This window comes from Erinaceus europaeus, chromosome 17, assembly GCF_950295315.1.
Source record: "Erinaceus europaeus chromosome 17, mEriEur2.1, whole genome shotgun sequence".
Classification (NCBI taxonomy): domain Eukaryota; kingdom Metazoa; phylum Chordata; class Mammalia; order Eulipotyphla; family Erinaceidae; genus Erinaceus; species Erinaceus europaeus.
Genome location: NC_080178.1, coordinates 81,220,151 through 81,241,184, shown reverse-complemented (window position 1 = coordinate 81,241,184; position 21,034 = coordinate 81,220,151). Strand labels below are relative to the sequence as shown.

At 41.0% G+C, this 21,034-nt stretch overlaps 1 protein-coding gene and 1 long non-coding RNA gene across 2 annotated transcripts in view; one reads left to right on the top strand and one right to left on the bottom strand.

The window, feature by feature from the left end:
* The window catches only part of IPO7 (importin 7), a 50,982-nt gene that overhangs the window by 10,871 nt on the left and 19,077 nt on the right, over positions 1–21,034 (top strand). Inside the window, exons 2-10 of the mRNA XM_007531199.3 lie at positions 3,605–3,686; positions 8,837–8,990; positions 9,570–9,728; positions 12,736–12,892; positions 13,422–13,511; positions 13,944–14,038; positions 14,132–14,216; positions 18,278–18,412; positions 20,461–20,560. Of these exons, the coding sequence (XP_007531261.1) occupies positions 3,605–3,686; positions 8,837–8,990; positions 9,570–9,728; positions 12,736–12,892; positions 13,422–13,511; positions 13,944–14,038; positions 14,132–14,216; positions 18,278–18,412; positions 20,461–20,560 (1,057 nt within the window). The remainder of the gene's footprint in view (positions 1–3,604; positions 3,687–8,836; positions 8,991–9,569; positions 9,729–12,735; positions 12,893–13,421; positions 13,512–13,943; positions 14,039–14,131; positions 14,217–18,277; positions 18,413–20,460; positions 20,561–21,034) is intronic.
* Positions 1–21,034, bottom strand: part of LOC132533931 (uncharacterized) — a 94,617-nt gene that overhangs the window by 56,161 nt on the left and 17,422 nt on the right. The gene's annotated exons all lie outside the window — the stretch shown is intronic.

The window sequence follows — 21,034 nt, the reverse complement described above, 5'->3', positions numbered from 1 at the left end:
TATTTATTTATTTACCAAAGCACTGCTCAGCTGGTGGCTTGTCGTGGTACAGGGACTGACCTGGCACTTTGGAGTCCAGGCATGAGTGTCACTGCATAACCATTGTGCTTCCCACCACCACATTTACTTATTCTTACAGTTTTTGCTTATTCACTAACACAAGACAGAAGGAAAGCCAGAGCATTCTCCTGGCTCCTGAGGAGCTGTGGGTCAGACTCAGCCTCATCACTCCGTGTTTAGGGGCTTGAACCTGTGTCCTTGCGCACTGTAATGTATGTGCTTAATGAGTTGTGCCACCTCCTGTTTCCTTTTTTTTTTTTCTCAACTGATTTAGTTTATTAATGAGAAAGGTAGGAGGAGAAGAGAGAGAGAACCAGACATCACTCTGGCGGTACATGTGCTGCTGGGGACTGAATTTAGGACCTCATGCTTTAGAGCCCATGTTTTACCCACTGCTGCACCTCCAGGACCGCTCTCTCCCTCTCCACCTTCCTCTCAGTTTCTGGCTGTCTTTATCCAATAGATAAAGATAACAAAAAAATGTCTTAATCACTCTTTAAGTCAGCTGACTGAAAGTAAATGCCTTTGCTTTGTTGACACTTTTTTTTTGCCTCCAGGGTTATTGCTGCTACTGGAGGCTATCTTTTCCCTTTTGTCTTTTTTTTTTTTTTTTTTGCCTCCAGGGTTATCACTGGGGCTCTGCCTGCACTAGGAATCTACTGCCCCTGGAGGCTGTTTTTTCCCTTTTGTTACCCTGGTTGCTTATTATTGTTGTTGTTGTTGTTGGATAGGACATAGAGAAATGGAGAGGGGAGGGGAAGACAGAGGGGGAGAGAAAGACAGACACCTGCAGACCTGCTTCACCGCCTGTGAAGCGACTCCCCTGCAGGTGGGGAGCCGGGGAACCGGGATCCTTTAGCCAGTCCTCCAGTCCTTGGGCTTTGCGGCATATGCGCTTATCCCGCTGCGCTACCACCTGGCCCCACCTTTGTTTATTGTTGTTAGTTTTGTCATAGCTGTCATTGTTGGGTAGGACAGATTAATTGGGGGGGGGGGGGAGAAAGACACCTGCAGACCTGCTTCATCGCTTGTGAAGCGACACCCCCCTCACCCCTACAGGTGGGGAGCGGGGGGCTTGAACCGGGATCCTTGCACTGGTTTGGTGTCGATTCGGTGTGTGATTAACCTGCTGTGCTACCGCCCAGCCCCCTTGTTTGTTAACAGTTTCCAGATTTGCTGTTGATTACATAGGAGAGTTTCACAGGAGGCAGAAAAGGAGAGAGAAACCAAAGCAGTACTTGGCTGGAGATGAACGGGGCCCATGCAGGTCTGACGTTCTGCTGACTGAGCCTTTTACTGCAGTGAGGTATCTTGCCCAAGCACTGCTCACCCTGGTTCATGATGGTGCAAGGGAATTGGACCTGGGACTTTGGTGCTTCAGGCATAGAAGTCTTTGGCTCTCCTGTGAGGGAGAGAAGAATGTCATCATGCCTGCAATGCCAGGCTGCACCCTTGCGTGAGGATACAGTGCTTTATCCGTGTGCTACCTGCTGGGCTGCTGTTCTTTCTTTATTTGTGAAAAAGAGGACAGAGAGAACCAGACATCACTTTGGCACACACGGGGATTGAACCCAGGACCTCATGCTTGAGAGTCCAACCTTATCCACGGAGCCACCTCCCGGACCACATACTTTATCTATTTTTATGTGAGAGATGGAGACAGACACACATACACACCCATAGCAGTGCTCAACACTGGTTTATAGTGGTGCTGGGAATTAAGCCTGGGTTCTTGGAGCCTCAGGCATGAAGGGTGTTTGCATAACCGTTATCTCCCCAACCCTATTTGGGCGATTTTAAGGTGAAGGGACTCATGGTAGTAGAATAATGAAGTGGTAAATGCTTATTTCAGTTTTCTCAAACTTAAATAGTGAATTCAGCCATCTGAAGTATCCAGTGCTTTTGAACATTTAGATTTATGCAGCTCTCTCCACACACGTTAGAACACTTTAGAAAAGTGACCCCTAGAAGCTGGGCAGTGGAGGACCCATTTTAGCACACATACCAAGGACCTGGGTTCCAAGCCTCAGCCCCCACTTAGAGGTGGCACACTGGACATGTGATCTGCAGGTGTCTGTCTCCTTTCCTCTGCTCCCAATTTTTCTTTCTACTACATACCTAAAACCAAACCAAATCTGTAAATAATAGTAAGGGTGGGAAATAAGGTGTAAATAATACCTTTTTTTTTTTTTTTTTTTTTTTACCAGAACACTGCTCAGCTCTGGTTTATGGCGGTGTGGGAGATAGAACCTGGAACTTGAGAGCCTCAGGCATGAACGTCTCTGCATAAACATTATGCTATACCCCACCCTAAACCTATTTTTTAAATATCAAATAAAATAGGGGGGTGGGGAGAAGGCTACTGGAAGTGGTGGATCCGTAGTATCTGCATGGAGCCCCTGCACTGGTGGGGGAAAATCATCCATTAGCTAGCTGGTCACTATATCCTATTTTTAATATGTATTCAAAGCAGTTTAAAATTTTCTGTTGAAGTATAGCATGTTGGTAAGCAGCACAGTGGACAAAGTGCTGAGCTCATGAGGCCCAAGTTCAATCCCTGGTCTGATGCTTGCTTTCTCTCTCTCTCTCTCTCTTAATTCATGAGAAAGGAGAAGAAATTAAAGAATCAGACATCATTTTGGTATGTGTACTGTAAGGGATTGAACATGGGACCTCGTGCTTGAGAGTCCAATGCTTTATCCAGTGTGCCACCTCCTAGACCACCACTCTAAATAAAAATCTTTTTAAAAAGTAAATAAATACACTGTGTATAGGAAAAGTAATCATAAAGGTAGTTTTCACAAACTGAGCACACTTACATAGAACAGCCACATTAAGAAATAGTTATTATTGGGAGTCAGGCGGTAGCGCAGCAGGTTAAGCGCAGGTGGCACAAAGCACAAGGACCAGCATAGGGATCCGGGTTTGAGCCCCTCGGCTTCCCACCTGCAGGGGAGTCACAAGTGGTGAAGCAGGTCTGCAGGTGTCTGTCTGTCTTTCTCTCCCCCTCTGTCTTCCCCATCTCTCCATTTCCCTCTGTCCTATCCAACAACGACGACATCAGTAACAACAATAATAACTACAAGAACAATAAAAAACAAGGGCAATAAAGGGGAAAGTAAATAAAAGTAATTAAAAAAAGAAATAGCTACTATTTAAAAAATAGGTATTATTCACACCTCATTTCCCACCCTTACTATTATGTACAGATTTGGTTTGGTGTTAGGTATGTAGCAGAAAGTGTCTAATGAAAACGTTGCTGATTTGGGGATGTAGGTCTCACAGAGGATGCCATCGCTAAGCTGTCAGCACCAGTAACAACTGCTGGTTCGGTTAATAGGTACAGGGCATCACGTGCAGACAATACACAGAGATCTGAAACACTTCCCGGGGCTTCAGTTATTCAGCTGCTGTGTTCTCTGTAGGTGGGTGCTGGGAGTAAGGTCAGCACCAGCCAGTGCCAGCTAACCAGTAGAATAGAGTTCTAAATTATTTACTTAAATAAATTTGAACATGATTTGTTTGTTTGTTTGTTTGTTTGTAGGCACACAAGTCTCTGAATTTTGTTTCAACACTGCTTCAGATTACTATGTCGGAACAACTGGATTTACCTGTGAGACAGGCAGGCAAGTTTGCTGTATTATTTTCTTGGATGTAATGGTCTATAGTTCAATAGCAGTAGTGCCTTGGGAATATATTTCAGTCATTTTCCTTGAAAATCAGTTTACTCACGTGTAATTACTATAAACAGCAACTGTCTGGATGTTTTGTCAAGATTTAAAGGAATATTGTTTTATTCCTTGAATTTATAAAGATAAATGGAAATGGGGTTCATTGAAAGATTTTTATGTGGTCCTTATTTTCCTCCCTGCTATTTCTAAGATTGAAACTTTCTTATCCAGTTATTTCTTGCATCTGTTTGCTTTTACTGTTTTATTTGAAGCATTCAAGGTGCTGTTTTAATTGTCCTTTCTGCAAGACCTTGAATAATCCCCCAGTATCAAGTAGTCTAAAAAATCATGCAGGGAGTCGGATGGTAGCTCAAGGACCAGCATAAGGATCCTGGTTCCAGCCCCCTGCTCCCCACCTGCAGGGGAGTCGCTTCACAGGCGGTGAAGCAGGTCTGCAGGTGTCTGTCTTTCTCTCCCCCTCTGTCTTTCCCTCCTATCGATTTCTTTCTGTCCTATCCAACAACAGCAGTAACAACAACAGTAACTATAACAATAAAACAAGGGCGACAAAAGGAAATAAATATTAAAAGACATATTTAAAAAAATTATGCAGCTCACATCTTGAGTGTCTTGTTATTCAGTTTATTTGCAGATATATTTTGTAATAATAAGTGAAAGTGCCAACACTTTTAACCATTTTAGGAAAACCAGTTATATTTTCTTGTTCTTTTTCTCTAGCAATTTAAATGTCTTTTTTCCTTGCCAACTTCACTTATAGTAATCATTTCAGTTATTATTTGTTAAAGTTTGGTTTCAGAATGTTTCATCAACAATTTCCAGTGTCTAAAAAGTTTTACCTGACAAACTGAGAAAATGAATATGTACAAATTCTTTATGGTTTTTTAAAAATAATTTATAAGTAAAACAATAATTGAGCTTTTGTTGCTTATACTGTTAATTTCATCTGACTGGATAGTAAATAATTTTTATTTCTCAATACAAAAAGGAAGCCTTATTTTAATTAATTATTTTTAGCTGTGAAGTTGACAATTCCCCATTTACTTAATTTTTTAAAGATTTTATTTATTTATTAGTGAGAAATATAGCAGGAGAGAGAGAAAGATCCAGGCATCACTCTGGTACATGTGCTGCCGGGGATTGAACTCGGGATCTCATACTTGAGTGTCCAATGCTTTATCCACTGTGCCACCTCCCAGATCACCCCCATTTAGTTATTTTTTAGATAAATTTTTTTTTGCCATTAAATCTCAGATTTGGGACAGAGGACATGCCTTGCATGTTTGAGACCCTGGTTTGTTTTCTAGCATTAGAGCAGGGGAGGGAGGCTGGGTGGTGGCATACACACAAGTTACTGTGCACTGCCATCCGGGTTCAAACTGTCAGCCCCCACCTGCGAGGGGGGCAGCTTCTCAAGAGGTCAGACAGTGCTGCAAGTGTCTCTCTTCCTCCTTCCCCTCTCAATTTCTGTTCCTAGCTAACATAAATAAATATACACAAAAATAATACTCAATTTTATTAAGCTGTTGAAAGCATTAGGCAGTTAGATCCTGAACATATTCTAGAGACCAGATTTGTGTTTATTGACAAAATTTACTTGTGCCAGAAAATCGTGTATTAGGGTGGAGGGTAGATAGCATAATGGTTATGCAAACAGACTCTCATGCTTGATGCTCCAAAATCCTAGGTTCAGTCCCCAGCTGAACAGTGCTCTGATTGAAAAAAAGAAAATTGTATATTAGTATGTATAAAAATAAGCAACTTGGGGAGCCGGGTGGTAGCACAGTGGGTTAAGCACATGTGACTATGACAGCATCAATCATAACTACAACAATAAGATAAGAAGGGCAACAGAAGAATAAATAAATAAATATTTTTAAAAAGCAACCTGTACCTATGCAGTTGGTTAGTCATTTAAATGTAATAATTACTTTAGATTATATTCTTGTGATAGTTGGTGCTTTGTAGTAGATGAGACACTGAGAACCCTACAAATCAGAATGTATGTATTCTTCTTCTTTGTGTATTATGATAAAAACACTAAAGAGCCTGCACCCAGAAGATAGAAGGATTATTTCAGTTCTTAATTTTCATCCTTGTTCTGTTTTTGCAGAATTAAAATTTGAAATAATATTAATATTAATCTGGAATATGTCGGGTTCATATGTTGGGCTGAGCCTGTGTTCTTTAATGCTAATGTAGTTTATCTAAAAACTTTGTTGGCGGCATATGGTAATATGTAAGTTTTGCAGAATTAAGGAATTAATTTTGAATAATTTCGCTCTCCTTCATATTCTATACATCTGTTATTAAGGGTTGTTTCTTATTTAGAAGAGGGCTGGATAAAAAGCGATCCAGTTCAAGTTCAATACCAGTGTGCAAGATGACTGAAAGAATAGTCTGTGATTTAAAAAAATTTTTTATTAGCTTTATTGATTGGATAGAGACAGCCAGAAATCAAGAGGAAGGAGGGAGATGGGGAGAGATACGTGCAGCGCTGCCTCACCACTTGTAAAGCTTCCCCCTGCAGGTGGGGACAGGGAGCTTGGTCTTAGTGCATTGTGATGTGTGCTCAGCCTGGCGTGCCACCACCTGGCCTCATAGTTTTTTTTTTTTTTTTTTTTTAATTTTATTTATTTATTAATGAGGAAGATAGAAGAGAGAAAGAACCAGACATCACTCTGGCACATGTGCTGCTGGGGATTGAACTCAGGACCTCATGCTTGAGAGTCCAAAGCCTTATCACTGCGCCACCTCCCAGACCAATATTTTGTTTAGTTTATTATTATTATTATTTTTAATTTTTTTTAGTTTTTATATTTATTTTATTTATTTATTCCCTTTTGTTGCCCTTGTTTTTATTGTTGTAGTTATTATTGTTGTTGTCGTTGTTGGATAGGATAGAGAGAAATGGAGAGAGGGAGGGGAAGACAGAGAGGAGGAGAGAAAGACAGACACCTGCAGACCTGCTTCAACGCCTGTGAAGCGACTCCCCTGCAGGTGGGGAGCCGGGGTTCGAACCGGGATCCTTATGCCGGTCCTTGTGCTTTGCGCCACCTGCGCTTAGCCCGCTGCACTACAGCCCGAATCCCTTAGTTTATTATTTTAATGAGAAAGTGTAAATACAGAGGGAAAGAGAGAGAGAGAGATACCAGGACACTGCTCAGTTCTAGCTTATGGTGGGGCTGGGGATTGAACCTGGGACCTCAGCCTCAGGCTTGAAAGGCTTTTGCATAACCATTATGCTGTCTCCCTAGCCCTGTAATTTTTTTTTTAATGTTTATTTATTCCCTTTTGTTACTCTTGTTTTTTGTTGTAGTTATTGATGTCGTCGTTGGATAGAATGGAGAGAAATGGAGAGAGGAGGGGAAGACAGAGAGGGGGAGAGAAAGACAGACACCTGTAGACCTGCTTCACTGCCTGTGAAGCGACTCCCCTGCAGTTGGGGAGCCGGGGCCTGAACCAGGATCCTTAGGCCGGTCCTTGTGCTTTGCACCACCTGCGCTTAACCCGCTGCACTACAGCCCAACTCCCAGTTTGTAATTCTTTTTTTTTTTCTCCTCCAGGGTTATTGCTGGGCTCGGTGCCTGCACCATGAATCCACCGCTCCTGGAGGCCATTTTTTCCCCCTTTTTGTTGCCCTAGTTGTTGCAGCCTCGTTGCGGTTATTATTGCCATTGTTGACGTTGCTTTGTTGTTGGATAGGACAGAGAGAAGTGGAGAGAGGAGGGGAAGACAGAGAGAGAGGGGGAGAGAAAGACACCTGCAGACCTGCTTCACCGCCCGTGAAGCGACTCCCCTGCAGGTGGGGAGCCAGTCCCTGCGCTTTGCGCCACGTGCGCTTAACCCACTGCGCCACCGCCCGACCCCCTGTAATTCTTAAACAACACATTCTCCCATGAAATAACATAGTCTAGAATTGGTGTGGCCGTGGTGTATCTGCATGCTTAGGACTGGGATCCAGGCAATGGCACACCCATTTTAGCCCCTTATTCTGTAGCAGGGCCCTGAATTCAAATGCGTAGTCCCTCCCTGCAGGAGAAGCTTCACAAGCAGTGAATCAGAACCACAGGCATGCCCCCCCCACACACACCCTTTTATTTCAATACATGTTTTTTTTGTTTTACCAGAGCATTGCTCAATTCTGGCTTATGGGGTGGGGGGGTTGGACCTCTGACTTTGGAGCCATGAGATCTCCCATACCCTATATGTCACGGTTCTGCAGGCTATCTAGTCAAGATCAAAACACTAGCATTTTGGCATCTAGTGAGGACTCACTTGCTGATTCATGGAACCTCAAGTAGTAGAAGGGAAGAAAACTAGCGCTATGGTTTCCTTCCTCCCTCCCTGCCTTCCTTCCTTTTATTTGATAGAGACAGCCAAAAATTAAGAGGAACGGAGAGATAGAGAGGCAGAGAGTCAAGAGACACCTGCAGCCCTGCTTCACCACTCTCAAAGCTCTCCCCCTGCAGGCTGGGTGGGTGCTTGAGCCTGAGTCCTTCACAGTGTAACTTGGGGCATTTATCCAGGCGCACCGCCACCTGGCCCCTGGTTTTTTAATACGGGCATTAATTCTACTTTTGGCACATTCTTTAGTACATAGACATAGGCATAGTACCAATGCCTCATTCCCTGATAGGATCACATTGGGGACCAATATGTTAATATAAATCGAGGCAGTGGCACAAACATGCAGTCTGTAGTAGTTTCATTAGCATTTTGGAAGTGTGAGGAAACTTGGTAAGTGTGCGGCTTTCTTAATAGGGTTCATTTAAAAACTTTTTGGTAAATTTTAGTTCTACAGAAAACAATAAGTATGAAAAAAGTTCTGTAAAAAATATTTTACCCTCAGTCTTAAGTTTTACGGTGTGTTTTTGTATACTCAATATTTTATGTTTATTAAAAATCAGACAACTATAGTTGTTTATTAATGTTAAGTGTTGACTGTCCACAGTTAAAGTAATAACGTAGGTTGGAAGAATAGCATTATTAACAAAGATTGATCTGAAAGAAAGAAATTGAGGTATAGACTCTTACAAGGGATATTTACAGTAAATACTCTTTTGTCAAATTGATCTATATTTTAGGTGTTATCTATTTGAAAAATATGATAACACAGTACTGGCCTGATCGGGAAACAGCAGCAGGGGATATGTCCCCTTATAATATTCCAGAAGAAGATCGACACTGTATTCGAGAAAATATTGTAGAAGCCATTATTCACTCTCCTGAGCTCATCAGGTATATATGTGAGTGTGTGTGTGCGCATTTTATTTTTAAGTTTTATCTATGTTAATTGAGATAGAATCTCACAAGAGCGAATGAGAGCGAGAAGCCAGAGCAACCTGCGATCAGACCCGCAGCCATGTGCCTGCCAGCCCAGCTGCTGCCAGAGTCTCTCAGCTGTGCGTGCCTCCAATTTGCACATTGCTGCAGGTGTAGCGAAAGCGCTAGCGCAAAGCGAAGGCCCAGCGTGGGATCCCGGTTCAAGCCCCAAGCCCCCGGCTCCCCACCTGCAGGGGAGTCCCTTCACAAGCGGTGAAGCAGGTCTGCAGGTGTCTGTTGTTCTCTCCCCCTCTTGTCTTCCCCTTCTCTCTCCATTTCTCTCTGTCCTAACAATGACATCAATAACAGCAACAATCATAACTACAACAAAAATAAAAAGGCAACAAGGGCAACAAAAAGGAAAATAAATAAGTAAAATTTAAAACATACTAAATCAGAACAGTTTTTAACCCCAACAGTCATTTTCTTGTATGAGCTAGCAGCATCTTATCTAGAGAGCATTCCTTCTCCTTACAGTTTGTTTTATACTTTCAGGGTACAGCTTACTACATGCATTCATCATATCATCAAACATGATTATCCAAGTCGATGGACAGCCATTGTGGACAAAATTGGCTTTTATCTTCAGTCTGATAACAGTGCTTGTTGGCTAGGAATTCTTCTTTGCCTTTATCAGCTTGTGAAAAATTATGAGTAAGTGTCCTTAATTCCATAGAGTTTTGTGATACAGAATTTTGGATTTTGTGATACAAGATTTAACTAATTTCTTTGAACGTCTAAAATGACATTTAGCATATATAACACTTTTATTCTTTAATCTCTACTCTTTAATAAAATCCAGTGCGTGGGGCCACCCCCTTTAATGTTTATTAATTTTTAAAAATTCTTTTATCATCTTTATTGAATAGAGATAGGCAGAAATAGAGGAAGGGGAGATAAAGTGGGAGAGACACTGCAGTCCTTATTCACTCGTAAAGCTTTCCCCCTGCAGGTGGGGACCGGGAGCTTGAACCCAGGTCCTTGTGCACTGTAACGTGTGTGCTCAACCAGGTGGGCCACTATCTGGCCCCGTTTACTAATTACTTATTGGATAGAGAAAGAAATTGAAAAGGGCCAGCTAGTGGCACACCTGGTGGAGTGCACATGTCACAGTGCACAAGGATCCAGGTTTGATCCCCCTGCTCCCCACCTGCAGGGGGAAAGCTTTATGAAACGGCTGTAGGTATCTCTCTGTCTCTCTATCGTAGGTATCTCTCTGTCTCCCCCTTCCCTCTCTATTTCTGGTTGTCTCTATTCCAATAGAAAATAAAAATATTTTAGACGTAGGGACTATTTAATGTCTAACGTTAGTGATCAGAAAACAAACCTATCACTGGACGTTGAGGCATGGCACTAAAAGGAACGGGCCAGATATTTAAGGGATTTTCTTTTGTGTGCCTGGTGAAGGTAATGAGCTTGTTTGACACTTCAAAGCTTGGTTATTCAGAGACTTGAGGAGTGCTTTCACCATGATGGTGACTTTACTTCTAGTCCCAACAGATATACAGATGCCATTGTGAGCCCTCTTTTTCTGGGACTGTAGTTAGCCTCCGTTACCCATTTTAGATCCCAGCTCAAAGTAGCTGATGAACTGCTGTTTTTGTTCTGAGCAAGAGAGAAATACCACTGGTGTTCCCACCACCTACCCATCTTCCTGATAAGAAATGTCCCCACAGTTGCTCCCATCTCTGTCACACTGCCAGTTGTTGTAGTTCTGGTGAGTGAGTGACTAAAATGAGAGTCTACCAGTAAACTGTCATTGTCATTGAAGAGGGTCGAGTTCCTTCTGCTTTACAATTTTATCAGGGTAGAATGCAACAAGTTTTTCTTTTGTTTGTTTTTGTTTCTAAACGGGAGATTCAGGAGGCTGCTACAAACGTGGGAGTTCCCATTCATTTCCCGCTCGTGTTCAGTTATGGAGCACAAGACGTTCACCAGGGATCTGTGTGGACTGAGACAGTTACAGGAAAAATCATGGTGCTATTGGAAGTGGTGGCCTTTAGGTTCATAGCTCCTTGGATATTTAAAGAGAAGGGTGTCACGGAGGAGCACAGAGAGGCACAGAGATGACTGGCGGAACACCAGTGTAATTGCATTCCTGAGCTTCTTGGTTTGAGACCCCAGGGCTACATGAACCAGAGGGATGCTGTGGCCCTGCCTCTCCCCAGATAGAACACATCTTGAAGAAAATGTATAGGGGGAAGGAAATACGATGTCTCTTCAGTATCTGTAGTTATGAGGCCACTAAATGCTATAATTTCTGTTGAAGTCGGGGATGATTTTGAATTGGTAGAAGCAGATTTATTTTTAAAGGTTTAAAACATAACCGTCACCATTCTGCCTGTTGATACCATTACCCATGTCCTGAGAACAAAAAGGAATTCAGAATTCAGGATGTTGTTAAAAGTTTACATAGGCATTATGTACAAACTAATACATACATGTTTTGTAACACTCCTGTTGAAATGTGTAGCATCATGGCTCTGTATAAGCCAGAAAGAGAAGGATGACTATGGGGGTGATCCCACTTCGACAGAAGTTGAAAATAAGAATAGAAGAGAAGCATGTGGACAGGATTTAGCTGCACCAAAGTAATGGACTCCGGGGTGAGGGTGGGGGCGCTTTAGGTCCTGGAACGTGATGGTGGAAGAGGCCCTAGGTGGTTAATAATAAACTGGGCTGGGGGGTGACCCAGTGGTAAAATGCATGTGTAAGACCCTGGGTTCCCTCCCCATCAACACCATTTTTAGTTAATTCATAAAAGGCAGTTTGTACATTCTGACTATACAACTGTAATTATAGATGACATTTAGAGCATTCATTTTTAACAATAGGGGTGAGAACTGTTTTGTTATGCACTTTTATTCATTTATCCAATTCAGACGACGGCACATTAAGACAGTGACTATACCACGCTCAGACACTCCTTTCTTGTCCGCCTCCCTGTCTACATCAAGCAGTGGACTAGAGGTTGGCTAGTACTACTAGTCTAAGCTAAGTGTGTATGAAAATGATTCATAGTCCAAAATATCACTAAGGGGCCAGGTGATGGTGTACCTAGGTGAGTGAACATGTGTTATACTATTTTTACGGATCGAATATTTTCTGCTTTGAGAGGCCGTTTCTGCCTTAATGTGCTTGGATTAAGTCACAGAATGCTGATAGAGATGTCCACCATCCAGTGTTCTGGCCCTCCAGTGTATTGGTGCTCACAGGCGGAGACAGCATGCTGAAGAGGAAAGCCCTGAGTCTTCACTACTGAGTTTCATGCCTGAAAGCATTTAGGAAGCATGTCTTAACCTATTTGTACCTTTTGCTTCAACTATAAAACTGAAGGTCCTAATGGGATCTTTTTTTTTTTTCCCCCTACTATAGCAATGCTCAGCTCCAGTTTGTGGGGATTTTTGCATAACCTCTGTGCTATCTCTCCAGCTCTAGGGATATTGAAGATAATAAAGATGCACTAAATTCTTAAATTTACTTGAAGTTTAATTTTATGTTTTTCTTTTATCTTTTCTTTTGGTAGGAATCTGAAGTCAGTATGAAAGTGTGTGGTTGTTTGTGCTGTTTGAATTTATATCATATGTATGTATGTATGTATGTATGTATATATTATCTTGAAATAAATGCTTACAGAATTAGTTTGTATTCCTACCCAAAGGTACAAGAAACCAGAGGAACGGAGTCCGTTAGTTGCAGCAATGCAGCATTTCCTGCCAGTTCTAAAGGACCGTTTTATCCAGCTTCTTTCTGATCAATCTGATCAATCTGTTCTCATCCAGAAGCAAATTTTCAAGATTTTCTATGCTCTTGTCCAGGTAATGTTTATAAAGCACTTTATATATTAAAAGTCAGTGTATCACTTACCACATTGAAAGATACCAGTGACCTGGAGCCTCAAACTTAAAATATGAGGTTCTGAGCACCTGCTGTACCACATATTGCAGGATTGCAAAGCAAAAGGACCGGTGTGAGGAGCCTGGTTCGAGCCCTGGCTCCCCACCTGCAGGGGAGTCGCTTCACAGGCAGTGAAGAAGGTCTGCAGGTGTCTGTCTTTCTTTCCCCCTCTCTGTCTTCCCCTCCACTCTCCATTTCTCTCTGTCTTATCCAGTAACGAAGACATCAGTAAGTTCAAAACAATAAGTTCAAAAACAAAGGGAAAATGAGTAAATAATATTAAAAATTAAAAATAAAAGAATTTTGCTTATGCACATAAATATTTAATATATTATCAAGTACATTTTAAATATTGTGTAAGTATGTACATTCAGTATTGTGATGGCATAGTAGGCATTGGGATTAGCTCTTACACAGTTTTAACAATGTTAATTTTTCATTTTAATTTAGTATACCCTACCTTTGGAGCTGATAAATCAACAAAACTTGACAGAATGGATAGAAATTTTAAAGACTGTAGTGAACAGGGATGTTCCTAACGTAAGTTTCTGTATATGTGTTTGTGCTGCTAAGTACCCTTAGCCTTGGAGGATTTAGATACTTTCTGGAATACTGTTTCTAAATATACTCAATTTGTCCTGCAGATTTTATGTTTATTCACACATGTGCAATCTCATGATGAAAAATTATGTGCTATTTGTTTTGTAGTAGACTATATTATTTTGGTCTTGAGTAAGAGGTTGAAGCTTTTGTTAGAATTTTTAAAAGCATGTCCTTTGTAGACTAATAATGAAGTATTAAACATTTCCTTAAGTCCAGTAAATATTTCCCACATTCTTTAATATGAGACCCTTTTGTTATGGAAGATAAAGAATTGGAGCAGCATTCAAATTTTTGTGAATCTTTTCTCACCTCATACTGTCTCTTAGATTTTATCATCTCTTTCTATTATTAAATAAATGTCCTTTAAAGGAAACCCTTCAAGTTGAAGAAGATGACAGACCCGAGTTACCATGGTGGAAATGTAAGAAATGGGCTCTTCATATTTTGGCAAGGCTTTTTGAAAGGTATGTTTTTCTCAGGACATGATTTAATATTTTGCTTTTGTATGTGAAGTATAAAAAGGAATTATGAGCACTTACGTTAATATTTTTTTAAAGATATGGAAGCCCTGGTAATGTTTCCAAGGAGTACAATGAATTTGCTGAAGTGTTTCTGAAGGCATTTGCTGTTGGTGTCCAGCAAGTAAGTCTGAGATTTAAGTGTATGCTTATTATATGTTGACATCAAACGCAGCTGAGGTCAAGAACAAACATCTCATCACAGACCCCTGCAAGCGTCAACCCGGCTTTGACCTAGCACGTTATGATCGGGCCCTCCTCAATCGCTATGGAACAGGCCATGGCCGGTGCGCCGCTATGTTCCATTGCTGGGGAGCCAGAGACGACCCGAACTGCCCCTGCGGCTCCAGACAGACTATGACCCATATAGTCAACGACTGCCACCTCTCCAGATTCAAAGGAGGTCTCGAAACTTGACATCAGGCTCAACCTGACGCTGTTGACTGGCTACGGAAGAAGGGCAAACGCTAGAAGAAGAAGAATCAAACATAGAGTCTTTTTGATAAAGTGATTATTATTTGGCTGAGGAGATAGCATAGTGGTTTTGAAAAAATAATATGCTCTATAATGTCCCAGGATTAATATTCAGAAGCACTATAAGCCAATAGTGATCAGTGTCTTGGTATCTCTTACTCTTTATTTAGGAATAAATAATGTATATATTTTGCTCCAGGGTTATTGCTGGGGCTCAGTGCCTGCACTACGAATCCACTGCTCCTGGAGGCTGTTTTTTCCCTTTTGTTGCCCTTGTTGCTTATCATTGTTACTGTTATTGCTGTCATTGTTGGATAAGACAGAGACATCGAGAGGAGGGAAAGATAGAGAAAGGGAGAGAAAGCTACACCTGCAGACCTGCTTCACCACTTGTAAAGCGACCTCTCTGCAACTGGGAAGCCAGGATCCTTAATGCCAGTCCTTGTGTGTCGCACCATGTGCACTTAACCCTCTGCTACCACCCAGGCCCCAAAAGTAAATAATAATTAAAAAATATATTTTAATTATTTTCCTTTTTTTGTTGCCCTTGTTTTTATCATTATTGTGGTTATTATTTTTATTGATGTTGTTGCCAGATAGAACAGAGAGAAATTGAGAAAGGAGGGGGAAGAAGAAGATGGGGAGGCCTGCTTCACCACTTGTGAAGCCATCTCCCCTACAGGTGGGGAGCTGGGGAATCGAACCGGGATCCTTATACCGGTCCTTCTGTTTGTGCTACCTGCACTTAACCTGCTGCGCTACCACCCTACTCCCAGTTAGGTAATTAAAAAAATTTCAATTTGAAAGAATACTTAGGAATTGGGGATGGTTTGGGTGGGTGTGTTTGTGTGTGTGTGTGTAAAGTCTATGTAAAGACCAGTGTTTTGCAGTGGTCATTTGTTTTTTACCCTCTGCAGCTCTGGTTTATAATGGTGCATAGGATTGAATTTGGAAATAATTGTAGTGTAGAGAGCATTTATCATCGTAACACCTTATTCTGTATTGAACTTTGAAAGCGTCAGTATCCATATAATATTTTGTAATTTCCTATAGACACACCTTTTTACCTCCCTTTAGAGCACTCCTCAGCTCTGGCTTGTGGTGGTTCTGGATTGAAACTGGGACTTCAGAGCCCCAGGCTTGAGAGTCTCTTTGTATAAGCATTATGCTATCTACCTCTGCTCAGTTCAGATCTGCATTTCCTTCCCTGCCTCCCTCCCTCCCTTTCTTTATTGGGGGGATTCCTGGTTTACAGTGGCCAGTAAAATAACAGTAGGTTGTCCATGCATCACATTTCTCAGTTTTCCACATAACACTCTTAACTCCCCACCCAGGTTCCCTCCACCATCCTGTTCTAAGATCTGAACACTTCCCCTACCCTTGCCCCAGAGTCCTTTACTTTGGTGCAATACACACAGATGTTTCTAGGTTACATCTCACTATTAAGTAAACAATCACATGGTTCCATAATACCACTTTTTTTTTTTAAATACCACCTGTCTTACTAAATACCAATGTTTGTATGTTGAGAAAATATCAAGTAGGATCTAAGTGGTGGTGTAGAAAAATATATATAAGGAAGCAAATAATTAATGATGTTGAAACTTTTTTTAGTATTTATTAATTTGTTCCTTTTTGTTGCCCTTTTTTTTTTATTGTTGTAGTTGTTGTTGGATAGGACAGAGAGAAATGGAGAGAGGGGAAGACGGGGGAGAGAAAGACACCCGCAGACCTGCTTCACCACTTGTGAAGTGACTCCCCTGCAGGTGGGGAGCTGTGGGGTCGAGCTCGAGCTGGGATCCTTACTCCCGTTCTTGTGCTTTGCACCACGTGCGCTTAACCCACTGCGTTACCTCCCGACTCCCAATGTTGGAATTCTTAATTCATGTTAATATTAGCATGTTGGGTGGTGTGGGGAGTTCAGGTCCTGGGACAGCATGGCAGAGGACCTTGTGGGGAGTATATTATTAGTGGGGAAAAAAAATGCTTAAAGTGATAAAAATAACTAATTTTGTTCACTTTTTTTTTCCATTTTTTTTTTTTTTTATGTCTTTACTGATTTTCTTCCTGGATGATCTGTCAAGTTGAGAGAGTGGGGTGTTGAAGGCCCCTACTATGATTGTGTTACTGTTAATATATTGCTGTAGCTCTTTCAGTAGAAGTTTGATGTATTTCGATGGCTTCTCATTGGGTGCATAGATGTTAATAATAGTTAAGTCCTCTTGATTGACTGATCCTCTGAGCATTAAGTAGTGTCCATTCCTATCTTTTTAAATCTTATCTATTTTAAAGTCTATCATGTCAGATATGAGAATAGCTGTTCCTGCCCTTTCTTGTGGGCCATTGGCTTGTATGATAATCCTTTCACTTTAAGTCTGTGTTTGTCTTGTTGAGTTAGGTGAGTTTCCTGTAGACAACATATTGTTGGGTTGTGTTTTCTGATCCATCTTCCTACTCTGTGTCTTTTAATAGGTGAATTCAGGCCATTGACATTTATTGATATCAAAGATTGAAGATATTTTAACGCCATTCATGTAGAGTTAGAGTGTTTTGATATATGTCCTGTTTGTGGTGGTCTGGTTGTTTGTAGGAGACCTTTCAGAACTTCTTTCAGGGCAGGCTTGGTGATGGTTGCTTCCTTCAACTGTTGCTTGTCTGAGAAGGTTTTGATGCTTCCATCTAGTCTGAATGACAATCTAGCAGGATATAGTATTCTTGGCTGAAAGCCTTTCTCATTGAGCACTCGATAGATATCTTGCCATTCTCTTCTGGCCTGTAGTGTTTGTATGGAGAAGTCTGCTGCTTATCTTATGGGTTTTCCTCTGTAGGTGACTCTTTGTTTTTCTCTTGCAGCCTTGAGGATCCTTTCTTTATCCTTATTCCTTTCCATTCTAAATATGATGTGTCTTGGTGTCTTTAGGTCTGGGTTAATTCTGTTTGTACTCACGGGTGATTTACTGGGTTCCTGTGGTCATTCTAGTCCTGTCTTGTTTCGGTCTGGGTGGTCTCCTTTGGTATTCCTAGTTGATCCGGGAGAGGGGGATTAATGTTTTACATTCAACAGTAAATACAATAGTTTGAACATGCATAACATTGCCCAGTTTCCCATTCAACAATACAATCCCCACTATGTCATTTATCGTCCCATTTGTTCACTTTTGAGGAAAAATTTCCATATGCACAAATGTAGAGATCCACAACACTTTTGCTTTCAAAAGTATCTGATAAGACTAGAAAGATGGCTTAGCTGTGCATTTGAAGGTCTGGGTTTCATCATTGACACTTTTATTAAAAATTAATGTGGGTCCCTGAAGGTGGCATGGAAGATAAGGTCCCATATTTAATCCTCGGTGCCACATATGTCCAAGTGGTGCTTTGGTTCCCTTCATCCCATGTCTTGGTTAAGTATACACATGTTTACAAGATGCTAAAGTGTCCTTCTTCACCCTGGAAGCTATACAGAATTGAGAGTTTGAAAACCAGCACTTGATGTTGTGACATAAGACAACTAGATTTTTCAATCTTGAGTTTTGCCTGTGTGCCTCAGCAGGGCCATAACAAGTGATTTTTGAGGACTGGATTAAATCTTGAGAACAAAGAGTTTCTCGATAGATAATTTAAATTAATTCTTTTTTTAGAAGAATGGCTGTATGTTGACAATGATCTAGTTGCTATGATAACATTTTCTTTTTGATAACATTTTTTTCAAAGGTTTTATTGAAGGTATTATATCAGTACAAGGAGAAGCAGTATATGGCTCCTCGAGTCTTACAGCAGACGTTAAATTATATTAATCAAGGAGTCTCCCACGCCCTCACCTGGAAGAATCTGAAGCCTCATATACAGGTAATTTTCTGTCTGAAATGTTTTTCTAGAAAATCTAGTGGTGTGGTCCAGGAGGTGGCGCAGTGGATAAAGCACTGGATTCTCAAGCATGAGGTCATGAGTTCAATCCCTGGCAGCACATGTACCAGAGTAATGTCTATTTCTTTCTCTCTCTCCTCCTTTCTCGTTAATAAATAAAATATTTAAAAAAAAAAACAAAGTCTTGTGGATATAACAACTTCAGTGTTATTTCAAGAAGTACTTTTTTGTTGTTGATTTGTATTAGTATAGCAGTGATTATTAAAAATGTAGAAAAATGAGATACAACTTGACAGTCTTATTAAAGGTAAAATGAATATTCACATCACTTATTGTTTTTATTGCTACAAGTGTTATACATCATTCCTGTTGTCTGTAGTACCCGCCCCCCCACACACACACACACACTCTTTCTGCCTAGAAAAATAGAGAAGGAAAGTGAGTTCCCAGGTTCCCAGGCTCAGTTCCCTGCACCCCATGTCCAGCATCGCGCTCTGGTGTTCTCTTCCCCCCACTCCACCCCATGTTCTCTCTCCTCCCAGCTTTTGTTAATATGTTTTTAGATTTTGTATTATTAATATTTATTAATACTAATGACTAATGAATTCCCTGGGAAGGCAACTCACCAATGTGTTAATGGAACTCCACCTCCCCAGAGCACTGTGTCCCACTAGGGAAAGCTAGAAACAGGCTGGGGGTGGATCAACCTGTCAACACTCATGTCCAGTGGAGAAGCAATGACAGAAGCCAGACCTCCCACTTTCTTTCTGCTCCCCATAAAGAACTTTAGTCCATCTTCCCATAGGGATATGGAACCTTCCAATGGAGGGAAGGGGATATGGAACTCGGTGGTGGGAATTACATGTAATTGTATCCTTTTAAAAAATTATTTATTTATTTATTCCCTCTAATTGCCCTTGTTTTTCATTGTTGTAGTTATTACTGTTATCACTGCTGTCATGTTATTTGATAGGACAGAGAGATATGGAGAGAGGAGGGGAAGACAAGAGGGTGAGAGAAAGACAGACACCTGCAGACCTGCTTCACTGCTTGTGAAACGACTCCCCTGCAGGTGGGGAGCCGGGGACTCGAACCGGGATTCTTACAGTGGTCCTTGTGCTTTGCGCCACCTGCACTTAACCCACTGTGCTACTGCTCGACTCCCACTTGAATCCTTCTTATCCCACAAACTTGTCGATCATTATTAAATCACTAATAAGAAAATAAAAATTTTGTTTATTAATGAGAAAGATAAGAGGAGAAAGTACCAGTCAAGACCAGACATCACTGAACTCAGCACCTCATGTTTGAAATTCTGATGCTTTATCCACTGTGCCACTTCCGACCAAAATCACTGCATTCTTAATACATTTCTCTCTCTCTCCACCATAGTTATTGTTAGGACTCAGTGCTTTATATTATTGATTTTCGCTTGAGACAGAAATCTAATGGATGAGTAAGGAGGGCGAGACCTGGTACAGTGCTTTACCAGCTATCAAGTTTCTCCCCTGCAGGTTTGGATGGGACTTGAACTCAGATGTGCCATCTCCTACTAAACTCAGGCGTTCCCCCTCCCCAATAAATAAGTAAATAAACTCTTCTACAAAAATAATTTAAAAAAGAAAGAGCAAGTATTCGGGGGCTAAGTGGATTATGCTTCAGTACAGCTTCGTCAACTCTTGTGAACCATATCTTGCTGTGTGTGGGGTACTGTACAGGGCTCACTACCTCCCGGTCTCACCGATTAACTGTTGAATTTTGCCATGAGTCTGGGCTTTTTCACAGCCTAGAGCAGGGAGTGCTGGGGACTCTGAACTTTAATGAGGAGTGTGGCAATGCCTACGTGTCTCTTTGTCCATCTGTCTTTCTGTATATAAAAGATCATGTACATTGATCTGAGAATGAATTAGTATGTAGTTTGCTATTTTGTAATGCCTGTTATGGGGGTTATCTACTTTAGTGCTTATCAGAAATCTGAAGTTTTGAAATTGAGGGTTGATCTAAGGTTTTTATTTTCTTCTAAATTGCAGGGAATCATTCAAGATGTCATTTTTCCACTGATGTGCTATACAGATGCTGATGAAGAACTGTGGCAGGAAGACCCTTATGAATATATACGCATGAAATTTGGTGAGTCATATTCATATATATGTCTGTGTATATAATTATTTTAAAATTTCTTTATTGGGGGAATTAATGTTTTATATTTGATAGTAAATACAATAGTTTGTACATGTATAACATTTCTCAAGTTTTCCACATAACAGTACAACCCCAACTAGGTCCTCAGTTATCGTTTTTGCACCTGTACTCCCCCCGTCACCCCCACCCCAGAGTCTTACTTTAGTGTAATGCGCCATATGTATATAATTTTAACGAGAGGCACACTCAGCCAGAGCAGCACTGAATTGAACCTGGAACTTTGGAGCCTCTGGCCTGAGATTTTTTTTGCATATCTATCATATGGCTTCTCCCCCTTAAGCAAAAGTGTTAGTAGTTAAGTTTATACATAGTAAACTTAGGGGCTTATTCTAAATCCTGCATTTTGATGTAATTGAAACCAGTGATTACAATCTTTGGACATTTTGTGGACTATTCACTGTT